Source organism: Carcharhinus amblyrhynchos, chromosome 30 (genome assembly GCF_965287045.1).
Source record: "Carcharhinus amblyrhynchos chromosome 30, sCarAmb.v2.hapA, whole genome shotgun sequence".
In the NCBI taxonomy this organism is placed as follows: Eukaryota; Metazoa; Chordata; class Chondrichthyes; order Carcharhiniformes; family Carcharhinidae; genus Carcharhinus; species Carcharhinus amblyrhynchos.
The window spans coordinates 24,586,494-24,599,188 of NC_137353.1; the positions used below are offsets into that span (position 1 = coordinate 24,586,494).

The 12,695-nt window shown below is 42.7% G+C and overlaps 1 protein-coding gene across 4 annotated transcripts in view; it reads right to left on the bottom strand.

The window, feature by feature from the left end:
* Positions 1-12,695, bottom strand: part of vps13d (vacuolar protein sorting 13 homolog D) — a 261,410-nt gene that overhangs the window by 95,725 nt on the left and 152,990 nt on the right. For all 4 annotated transcript variants that reach the window (XM_080215376.1, XM_080215379.1, XM_080215377.1 and 1 more), the window contains 5 exons: positions 11,849-12,084; positions 6,712-6,829; positions 4,829-4,992; positions 3,513-3,621; positions 976-1,152 (listed from right to left, as the gene is read on the bottom strand). In XM_080215376.1, coding sequence (XP_080071502.1) covers positions 976-1,152; positions 3,513-3,621; positions 4,829-4,992; positions 6,712-6,829; positions 11,849-12,084 — 804 coding nt within the window. The remainder of the gene's footprint in view (positions 1-975; positions 1,153-3,512; positions 3,622-4,828; positions 4,993-6,711; positions 6,830-11,848; positions 12,085-12,695) is intronic.

Consider the following 12,695-nt stretch of genomic DNA (forward strand, 5'->3'; position numbering starts at 1 on the left):
TAAAGATAAATGCATAAGGAGAAAGGGTCAGAGTCTTTACAGAAACCACTGTAAGCCAAAGTATCTCCAGGTAATTGCAAGATTCAGGAATAAATGACCGTGGGAAGCTCAGTGTCAGTTGGAAGAGGAAAAATCCAGGAAGGAGTGGAAAGAGCTAGAGTTGAAGCATATAAAAATGAGAGATGGGTGAAAATGGAAATTCTCAAGGCAAGAATGAAGCAGGAAGCAGCATTGACATGTGTGCGTGTACTGGAGGCAATGATCAAGAATAAGGCATAATTAGCAACAGAATAAAAACAGTCTTTCATACATCTCAAAAAAAAGACAAGCAGTTAGGAAATAACTGGGGTCTAAGTGGGACATCTTTTACTTGAGGAAGTGTAGAATAAGGAGTAGCTGTTTAAGTGGAGGGAAGAAGGGCGGTGATAAAAGGGACTGCTTCAACCACTGTTCAAGCAAGAGGTTCTTTTGGTAATGGGTCAATGTTTAGAGCAATTGTGTGTTCAGGATGAAAAGATAATTGGTGACAGAAAAATTGGAGTTGTCAAATGGTAGAAGGTGGCAGAAGAATCATTAGCATAGGTTGGTACAAAGTATACAAGGCACAGGGTTGGGGAAGAACAAACTTGAGAAGAAATTAGCCTAATGTGATAGGAGCAGGTTCAAACAATTGATATCCAGGAGAGTTCTGACAATACACTTTCCGAAGGAGGTAAAAATAAGTTACATCAGATTGGAGAAAAACAAGGTTGGAATGCAGTGTGAGGGGATGGCAGGGGAGCTCTTATCATCAACAGTTTGGGGAATTATATTTCAGTGCTTGGTAATACCGTCATGATCCAGAGGTGGATAGAGTATTCAACCAAGAAAATTACTTTCATTCTGTATAATAATGCCTTTCTCATCAACATATCTGATAATGTTTGCTTAATCTTACATTTCATTGCACTTGCAAACTGATAGGCAATAGGTTACCTGTAACACTCGTGTTGGACCATCAGGAATGACACGCAAAGCCAGAACTCCTGAACCAGGTCTCATCTTCTGGTTCATGAACAGCTGCTCACTTGGAACTTGTTCTAGGCCAAGGCAAGTATCTGGACCCAGTACGACCTCCGCTCCGTCGTATAAGCCTGAAATGCCTTTTGATGCCTAGATAAATTAGCACAGATACAGATCAATGACAATCAATAACCTCACAAGCGTATTAAAGTCAGAGCATATTTCCATTCTGTATCTGGTCAATGTGCTGAGCACATATGAATTGACTGTCGGTGTAGGTTAGCAACAAAATATCCACGTGCAGCACAAATTTGTGGCATGGGACAACAAATCTTGATATACTTGCTGCCCAAAGTATTCTAATCTACACAAAACCCCATTTAACCCTGTGATGATTGAATCATAGAATAGAATCCTACAGTGCAGAAGGAGACCATTCAGCCCACCGAGTCTGTACTGACCACAATCCCACCCAGTCCCTTTCCCCATAACCCCACGCATTTACCCTAGTGATTCCCCCTTGACACTACAGGACAATTTAGCATGGCCAATCCACCTAACCCACACATTTTTGGATTGTGGGAGGAAACCAGAGTATCTGGAGGAAACCCACGCAGATATACTGAGAATGTACAAACTCCACACAGTGATCCAAGCCGGAAATTGAATCCGGGCCCCTGGCTCGTGAGGTAGCAGTGCTTACCACTGTGCTGTCCCTGACTTCTGATATCCCAATGCTTTGAATTTGGAAACATTATCCCTGTGTTCAAATCCCTCCATGGCCTTATCTCTCCCTGTTTCTGAAACTTCTTCCTGCCCTACAACATTATTTCCCCATTCTGGCCATGTACTCATCCACTTGATCCTCACCCCACAAAGTAACCCAAGCACATCATCCTCCATCAAATGGCTGAATAGTCCAGTTCATAGATAGGTTCACGAAACTCAACAACATGACTGATGGATTACGTTTTCAGGCATGCTGATGGAAAATCTCTATTTGAGAAAAATATCAATTCCTGAATCAACTTGGGGAAAAAATTGACCAACTTTCCTGGGAACCAACACACTAATCAAGGTTGGGACGTGAACTTGGGCCATCTTGTGAGCAGACTTGTTCCACTTTAGTTGCGGAGTACTCAAAAAAGATATTTTATTTTAACAGGGGTATTAGCTTGCAACAAAGTTATCTTCACATTACTTCTTGTCTATGTAACATGTCATGACAAAATAACTAATTGCACTGGAATGCTTTGAGGTATTTCGAAGTGGTGCGATAAGATACTATACAAATAGAAGCCTGCCTTTATTCAAATAAAACTGGCAGAAGTTTCAAACCAGACAGAGCAGAAGGCAGCAAGTTTAATTGTTGACTTATTTGAGCAAGGGCAGGAATTGGAGGGTAACAGCCCCAACCCCACCCCATCCCAACCTTTTCAGGTGCCCATAATGATGTATTATTCTTGCTTTGATAGACCGGGCACCAAATCTGCTTCCAGGCCCCAGCCAGACTTGTTCTCAAAAAGGGTTCAAATTAGGAATTCCAGAAAGACAGCTAAGGCAACTCTTCCAACACCCTCCCTCTTTCCTCACTGACCAAAAGTGTTGCTCACTGAGTTTCACCAGCAGCTTGTCCAAGTTCAAGAATGTTGGTCACACTTGCACCAACACCACTGCTCAAAAAGTTAAAGTTAAAATTTATTTATTAGTCACAAGTAAACGTACATTCACACTGCAATGACGTTACCATGAAAGTCCCCTAGTTACCACACTCCGACACCTGCTTGGGTACACTGAGGGGGAATTTAGCAAGGCCAATGCACCTAACCAGCACACCTTTGGACTGTGGGAGGAAATTGGAGCACCTGTACGAAACCCACGCAGACATGGGGAGAACATGCAGAATCCTCGCAGTGACCCAAACCAGGAATCAAATCCGGGTCGCTGGTATGGTGGGGCAACAATGCTAATCACTGTGCTCACCAGCAGCCTTTCAGTAAAGCGCAATGATGACAGTGTGGATTGTTTGTTCTAACTAAGTCACTGCAACATTACATCCTACAGGAGCTTCCATTGGCGAGGTTCCAGGTTTGTAAATTTTGCTACAATTTATAAAATTGACTCACATGCATGGCAATGCTGGAAAGTATCCAGAGACGCACACCATTATACATTTTGTCCCATCACATTTTGGGTAAACACTAGGCTGAAATGATGATTACAGATCTGCCACTGGGAGTAGGAACGGGTGGGAGCTATTTAAGGGGGTAAATTAAGAGCAACATGCAAAAGGTGAAAAGGTTAGACTTGGGTTTTGCTGCAATGTATCAGCACCAGCATGCTAAACCAGTCCTGAAATTGTCCCTTGTGGCTTTATTCTCCCCCTCTCATTATACAGATTGTAAGGTGGGATGGAACTAAAGTGACTGTTGGATCAGTTGCATGGCCACTTATCGTTGGCTGCAATAGAAAACTGTGAAGGTTTATTATACCACAGTCGTTATTTTTACCTGTACGACCATTCTTGGCATGCCGCAGCTCAGACGTCCATCGCGGAAACACCATGTCTGTGTACCACTGCGACGCCGCTCTGGCTTTTTCAGCATGAGTGGCTCATATCTGCAACAGAGAGAAAGCGAGGAGAAATTATACAAGTATAGATAAAAACTAATAACTTCCAAACACACTGTACGAATAAATATAAAACTGAGTAGCTTTCTTGCTCCCCCACTGATAAGAATGCTGTCCAATATAAAATCAAATTAGAGCAGAAAGTTTAACACCCAGTTTCTATGAAGCCAGGGTGACATCTGGGATATAAAATTTGTTTTACAGCATTCCTGAATTAATGAGGTCAAGTTAGTACAGTTTTCTGCTCCCAATTGCAATTTGGTGATTCAGATGCAAGCGTGGATATCGAGAGATAGCAGATTGTAGTTGAGTTGTAGTCAGCGATACTTCCCCACCCAATACTAAATAGACAGCTTACATTCATTAAAGACTGGAGAATGGTTCTGATGAAAGGTCATCAATCTGAAATGTGGGTCACAATTCTCCCATCCTGCTAAGTGTTTGGTACAGAGGGCTGGGAGAATCTCACGGCGGATGATGCCTGGGATTCATGCATGCATTCCCACTATGACAGTATCTCCCAGCGCCGTATTTCCAGCAGTGAATGTGATTAGTGGGCCCGGGACTGATGAGGGGAAGGTGGGGAGGTGACTTATCTTCATATGCCACCTACAGGGAGGGGGTAAAAGTCTGCTCTTTGTTTCTCTCACCTGAGATGCTGTCTGACCTGCTGAACTTTTTCGTACTTTTTCAGATTGCCAACATCCTAAGTATTTTCCTTTTGAGTCAACATCATTTCACAGGTTGTGTTCAGTCACCCTTATTGTGGGCACTACCTATCTATTTCGCATCTTAAAAAAAGTGCATCCTCAATATTCTAATCCTCTAAGGTAATCGAGAAAAAGATTGGAATTTTCTGTCTTCCTCACACTATGCCTTTAGGGAACTATTAATTCCCCCAATGGGTCTTCGGCCATGAACACACTGATGTCACCATCAGTGGACGAAGATCAGATTGGGAATCAAATCTTGAAACTTTTAGTCACTGCTGGACACTAATATGAAGGAAGTGAATTCACCCCTTAGATAACACAATAAGACAGTTTGCAATTCCACACAGGCTTATAATTGCTCATAAAATCTGGATGGTTATGTTTCCTATCAACGTCAAAGTTTAAATTCCTATCACCTACATGCACTGACAGATGACTTAACTGGAATGCCTTCTTTCCCTGTTCACCTTGTCCTAGTTTACCTGTAGTCAGTGACGGCAGCCAAGCCAGCAACGTCTAGGACCAACCCGGAGTCTGACTGTCTATTGGAGGAGGGTTTGTTGGGGTTATGAGGAGGAGAAGAGCCCTCATGGCATATCATCCCATTTCCAGTCATTCGCCAAAGCTGTGATCTTTTACCTGGTTCCTGGATTTACACAGATTGATTATTATGGATTATAGGTTAAAATACTGAATACGCACATGCTAGAATAGTGACTTAACAGAAGCTAAGTATAATAAAATATTTCAGTAACTTCAACAGACTTAATTTAAGTGCAATAGTTTCTTCAGTTCCCTCCTAAAGACATCTGCACTTACTGGGCTCTAGCTGCATGGCACAGGCTATCTCTAGTGCCTTACACAACTGACCATTTTTCACATTCAAATTTTTACAGAGTTTGAGTTGTCTATCCAACCATGAAGGGCACTGCAGCCATGCTTAACCCTGACCTCAGCAACCACACATGTGCATTCCAGAAGAGTCGCTGGATAGGAATAGGAACTTTTACCCTCCACCCACGAAAGCCCACAAAGCCCTGAAGGAATTCTTACTCCAAACACTACAACCCTATGTACATACAAGTAGGCTTCAAAAATACTTCATTGGCTGTAAAGCTCTTTGTGATGTCTGGTGAACATGAACGGTTCTACCGTGAGTGCAAGACATTTCTTCCATGCACTGCAGCTATCAATTACACCCAAAGTAAAAAGGAGCACAGAGATATTGAGCCTTTAGTGCATTACTGCTGCGTACACTATCACAGGCCATGTAAGTTCAAACAACAGAGCATAGTTCTCAATCTGATCTATTTATAACAGTGCCATGAGTGATGTACTGGTTTTGTTCCACTCTTCCTGCTGCTGTCCTCAACTTCTCAAACGCAAACCATTACGCAAAACAGCCTCACATCCATTGACTCTGTCTACACTTCCTGCTGCCTCAGCAAAGCAGCCAGCATAATTAAGGACCTCACGCACCCCAGACATTCTCTCTTCCACTGGGAAAGACTTACAAAAGTCTGAGGTCATGTACCAACTGACTCAAGAACAGCTTCTTCCCTGCTGCTGTCAGACTTTTGAATGGACCTACCTTGCATTAAGTTGATCCTTCTCTACACCCTAGCTATGACTGTAACGCTATATGCTGCACTCTCATTTCCTTCTCTATGAATGTTATAATTTGCCTTTGCATAGCATGCAAGAAACAATACTTTTCACTATAATGAAAGTGCATGTGAAAATATTAAATCAAATCAAATCCTCACCAGAGTGCCATTTTGACAAACTCCCCAGGTTTTCAAATGCAAATACATTGACTGAATCCAGCTAAGACCCACTATTTCTCTCCCCTCCACCAAACACACTTGCATGTGAATGATAAAAATACAACTTGCTTCCAGTACCAGGTGATGGAGTTGTTAAAAATAACAAAAACACGTAACTTCTGAAGCTCATTACTGAGCCTTGCAGACTAAAACAGTCCTCAGTGCAATTCATGATCTTTGCAGGACTAACTGAGCTGTTGGGGGGTGGAGGAAGGAGAAATTGCCACTTTTTTTTGTATTAAATCAGTGATTCCACTTCAAAAGCACTTGATTGACCATGGAACACTCAAAGAGGTCCTTATATTGCGAAATATATACAAGAATGGAATTGGACTCAGAACTGTACACCAGTGTCAACGAGGAAAGGAAGGGAAAAAGTGTGCATATACATTTTTTAAAAGGGACACACAGTTCACAGCCATACTTAAAAGTTGCACTGTGGTTTCTGTTCAATTCCAGCCGCATTATAAATGTTCCTTGCAACAAAGTTGAAATAAAAAGCTGAAGACTACGACAGATGTACATCTTTTTGTGCTTACCTTTTTTTTCAGTATCACTCTTCTAGTTTTCGGTGCAACATCCAAAACTAATTCTGCAAACCTAATACTTTTCTTTCCGGAACCGCGAGCAACTGGCCTCCCTGAAGATTCTGAGAGCCTAATTAAAAGAAACCAGAGAGTTATCACAAGTTTCATTCAAAACAACATGAATTGCAATAGCACCTTTCACAATACAAGGATCTGAGTGTTCCACAGTCAATCAAGTGCTTGTGAAGTGGAATCACTGATTTAATACAAAATAGTGCAGCAGCCAATAGTGAACAGCAAAGTGCGCAGAAATAAAATAAACGATCAGGTAATCTGTTCTTGTGGTGTTGGGTTAAAGATAATAGAAACGATTCTGGTAGAACTTTCTAGTTCTTCTTTAATCATGTCATGGGGTTTTTCCTGCCCATTTATGACACATGCTAGGTGAATTTTCCAAGTGAGAACCAGATCAAATATCACAAGGTAAGTGGGGAAGCAAAGAGGAAAATAAGATTGGCAAGGAGAAAATCGAATTACAGTTAATATCATAGGAAATCCAAAGGTTTTCCCACCATGAACATAAATAGTAAGTGGGTTATAAGAGTTCGGGACAAAGAGGGTGACGAGCATGAAGTGCAGGCATGGCGAGAATACTTAATGAGTACTTTGCAGAGGGCAGCAACTTTGGCACAGTGGTTAACATGGTTGCCTCACAGCGCCAGGGATCCAGGTTTGATCCCTGATTTGTGTCATTGTCTGTGTGGAGTTTGCACATTCTCCCCGTGTCTGCGTGGGTTTCCTCCGGGTGCTCCGGTTTCCTCCCGCAGTCCAAAGACGTGCAGGTTAGATGAATTGGTCATGATAAATTCCCCCTCAGTATACCCAAACAGGCGCCAGACTGTGGCAATGCGGGGATTTTCACAGTAACTTCATTAGAATGTGATTGTAAGCCTACTTGTGACTAACAAATAAACTTTACCCTTTATTGCTATTTCCTAAAGAAGAGAATGCTGATGATTGGTAGAAATGGAGAGAAAATTGATTGGCAGGATGTAATGGGCAGGCTGCTTAAATTTAGCATGGATAAATTACCTCCTGGTCTGGACAGCTTGTATCACAGGTTGCTAAGGAAAGTTCGAGTGGAGGTACTAGAAGGACTTGCCATGAACTTTCAATCTTTCTTACGTATGGGAGAAGTGCAAGAGGATTAGAATATGCTAAATATGCAAAAAATATACAAAGGATACAAAGGCATTCTAGTTTTAGTTTTTTAGTTTATTTAATAGTGTCACAAATAGGCTTACATTAACAGTGCAATGAAGTTACTGTGAAAATCCCCTAGTCGCCACATTCTGTGCTTGTTTGGGTACACTGAGGGAAAATTTAGCATGGCCAATGCACCCAACCAACATGTGTTTTGGACTGTGGGAGGAATCCAGAACACAGAGGAAATCCACACAGACACAGGGAGAACTTGCAGACTCCGCACAGACAGTGACCCAAGCTGGGAATTGAACCCGGGTCCTTGTCACTGTGCTAAACACTATACTACCATGCTGCCCCATAACTACAGGCTTGTCAGTTTAACTGTTAGTGGTGGATTAGATTTTAAGAACAATAATCCTGGAAATAATTAAGAATCATGTGGAGGTGCTTGAATTAATTAAAAAGAGCCAGCATAGATTTGTGGAAGGCATGTCATGTTTGACTAATCTAATCAAATTTATTGATAAAATAACTGGGAAATTTCATTAGGGGAATCAAGAAGTTGCTGGTTAACAAAAGTGAGGCCTAATGACGAGGGCTGATGTCAGCTTAAATAAAAGAATTGAAGATGAAGGACGGAAAACAGCGAGCGATGGTTAGTGTTTGTCTTTCAGTCTGGAGCATAGCAGACAGTGGTGCTCCCCAAGGGTCAGTGCCAGGGCCACTGTTTTTCTGAAATGTATAAATGACTTGAATATGGGAATATTGAGTAAAATATCAAAATTTACTAATGAAGCCAAATTTGGGAGATGTGGCAAACAGTGAGGATGTAACCAATTGACTGCAATGAGATAGATAATGGCATGCAGGATGGGCAAACAAGTGACAGATGGAATTTAATACAGAGAATTTGAGGTGATGAATTTTGGCAGAAGGATACAGACTTTAGTGGCACAGTTGTAAAGAATGTACAGGGACAGAGGGTTCATGTGCGTAGATGTTTGCAGGTGCCAGCAGACATTGAGAGAGTAGTTAGCACTACATATGGGATCTGGGGCTTCATAATCAGAAGCACTGAGTACAAAAGCAGTAAGCCTATGCTGATCTTTATAAATTTCTGGTTGGGCCACTACGAGAGGATTGCATCCAATTCTGGCAACTAGGAGGAGGAAGAGGTGGGAGGGGGCGGGTCTTCCCGGCTTCACACCCACTGATCTCAATATTTAAATATTACAAGCGAGTCTGGCATGGAATCATTTGGGCTCACTTGCCTTAGCAGCCTGGCTGGTGAAGGTCCTCATCAGGGAAGATCACATAAGGTTCCCAGCAATGGGGACCTGTTGCGATGGCCTGGCTGGTTGGACCAGAGGCCATTGAGGCCCTCAGGGAGGTCGGGCACAAGCACATGGGGCCTTCTGGGTGAGGTGGGGCTTGAAGGGGGTTGGGCCCAGGCGAAGGGGGCAAGTGATTGGCTGTGGAGCCCCGCGTGGTAGGCATTGACAGACCTCTCTATTCTGTGCTATGGCACAGAACAGAGATCTGCGCATGCACAATTGCGTCCCCGCTGTAAACCACCAGCTTTTGACCAGCTTAGGCACTGCTGGCAAGGAAACAGATCTTGGTTCATTTCTTTCCTCAGAATGTGGTATGGTTGGAATTTTAACTCACCCAAAAATATTGGCGCAATTCTCTCAGGGGAGAATGAGCTTCCAGGGCTACTGGGATAGAGCTGACTAGATTTGACTAGATTTTGTTACAGAGATGGATGCAATGTGCTCAGTCACCTCCTCCTGTGCTTTAATAAAACTATGAATCTTTGAGAGGGCAGACAGAGCCTTGGTTTAACACTCGATGTGAGAGGGGGTGCCATCAGCAGTGCAATACTACTTTAGCACTACACTGACATGTCAGCCTAGTCTCCCGTCACAATTTCACTGCTGCCTGGAGCAGGTTGGCAAAATTGGGGGGCTGGCGGACCTGCAAATTTTGCTCCTTGGTTTCTGCTCTGCTCCTGTGTTGGTACTCCTGGCAGCCTCATCCACCTTGCCAGGGCCTTCCAGTCTGACCCTGGCAAAACTGTGGACTTAGTTTGGCAACTGCTCCCAATGACGCTGTTAGAACAAGGAGGCTGGCAGCTCTCAGAGGTAAGACTGCCTCCCTGATATGGATGAAAGGTCCGTACCAAGTCAACTGACAGCTCAATGGCTGCAAGGCGAGCCTGGCAAGTGGATAAAGGCTCGACCCTGACTTTTATACTATTTTATCTATAACGTAATACTAGTTAGAACACTTCTGAAATTACCTAAAGTATCAGAGCCATAATTACAAACACTTATGAAATATTATTTAATTATGCGACAGACTCGTGTCATCATTGGTGTCCAGAAGAGGAGATGCAGGGGCACTTTTATGATTTAAAAGTTTTTGAAGCTTATTCATTAGTCACAAGTAGGCTTATATTAACACTGCAATAAAGTTGCTGTGAAAATCCCCTGGTCGCCATATTCTAGCACCTGTCTGGATTAATTCAGGGAGAGTTTAGCATGGCCAATGCGCCTAACCTGCACATCTTTGGACTGTGGAAGGAAAAGCACGCAGAGGAAACCCATGCAGACACGGGGAGATTGTGCAAACTCCACACAAACAGTGACCCAAGCCAGGAGTTGAATCCAGGTCGCTGGCGCTTGAGACAGCAACGCTAACCACTGTGCCGCCCCCAACTGGCAACACAGACTCAAAGTCTGAAAATTCAGAATATAATTTCCTGACCATTTAAACGAATGCTTAGACAATATTGTGCACTGTACATTTACATTTTCAATATGTAATATCAGTGCACAAGGTTACTTGTCAGGAGTACAAAAATTGGAAAAATATCTTTTTTTCCATCTATACACGGAATTCCACTACAATTTGGTCATTTGAATCAGAACATTTTTCAGAGTATATGTGTAAGTTGCTTTTACTTTAAAAGGCTGATTGAGTGCGCTCTGGCCTCTGAGTTACTTCCCTTGTTTACTCCAGAACTGGGCAGCATTAACTTTACAAAATGACTAGTTCTCTTATTTACATGTTTCTCCCCTTCAGTTCTTCAAGAGGCTATGAATTGGTTAAGGAGCAGGTAGGAAACTGAGACCTGGTCAGTCTCTTCATCATTTTTGAACCTCCCATTTGAGGCTTGCTGCTTTCTTATGATGGAGATACCATGCTTGTCCCTGAAGATACTGTGTTACGCAGTCAAACATGTAAATCTGTATTGCAGTATACAAGACCACAAACATATTGGTCTATCAGATTAGTTGATCTTGACATGGGAGGAATTTGGGACACAATACAATCATAAAAATATTAACACTTCCAAAACAAAACGTATATTGATTTTTTTCCCCAGCAAAATAAGTCGTCTAACAACACCGTGTTCAAGTCCAACAGGTTTACTTAGAATTACAAGCTTTCAGAGCACGACTCCTTCATCAGGTGAGTGGACTTCAACCTGGTGTTGTGAGACTTCTTACTGTGCCCAACCCGGTCCAACGCCGGCATCTCCACATCATGGTTCCGCAGCAAAGACTCCAACCACTTGGACTACACACTTCCCCCGACTATACACTTCCCTCTAATAAACTAGGTTGACGATACATTAAGAAAGCAATTTTGAATACAGTTCTGGAAATAACTGGTGAGTTGTTATGCAGCATTGTTGGTTGCATTAAGCTTAAGGGTTGGATATTCCCTTGGTTCCCCTGGAACTATAATTTCAAAATTCACATAACTGCAAGCAATTATACTGAAGGAATACATTGTTCTTTGAAAGCACCATTGCAATGATTTAAGATTACCATATCATGGCACATGGAGTTGTAACCAATTCTTGAAAATCAAAACAGAACATTAAAAAGCTGACTGCAAGTTTACTTCCAAGCAATAGAAATCTGAAGCCTACCCAGAGAAAGTGTATGTGGCAGCAATGTAGATGAAATTCTCATAGTAAAGCTGTTTGGACTCTTTGAAATCATTCATATCACAGGTAATTTCTGAAGAGCCTGCCCCTTTCACTGTCAGTGTGATGAAAGGCTGAAGGACAGGCTCATCCCAGGCATAATTCAATGAGGTGCCTGGTTTGACCTCGGTCTTTAGTCTTGGCTCTGCCACGCCGTGTTGGTTGAAAATGATTGCAACCTGATGCAAAAGAGAAAGAGGGGAGATCAGGGATTTGCAGTGAAGGCTGTATATATATTTCACTACGCCGCTTAACTGATTTGCTCCAGCCCCTTGTACTTGCTAGATGGCAAAAATATCATAAAATCATAGGAACCCTACAGCACAGAAAGAGGCCATTCGGCCCATCGAGTCTGCACTGACCACAATCCCACCCAGGCCCTACCCCCAAATCCCTACATATTTTACCCACTAATCTCTCTAACCTACACATCTCAGGACACTAGACGCAATTTTTTAGCATGGCCAATCAACCTAACCCTTTGGACTGTGGGAGGAAACCTGAACACTGGGAGGAAACCCACGCAGACACAAGGAGAATGTGCAAACTCCACACAGACAGTGACTCAAGCTGGGAATTGAACCCAGGTCCCTGGAGCTGTGAAGCAGCAGTGCTAACCACTGTGCTACCATGTCGCCCAAATAATAAACAGTGAACAAACACCAGAGGTCGAAGCACAGAAATGGAAGAATCTTAAATTTCTGGTTGTCTGACCTTGGGATTCAATACACGGTAACAAAATCAACAAATCAACCTTGTGGCATGTCGGGTTCCAATGCATTGTGCTACC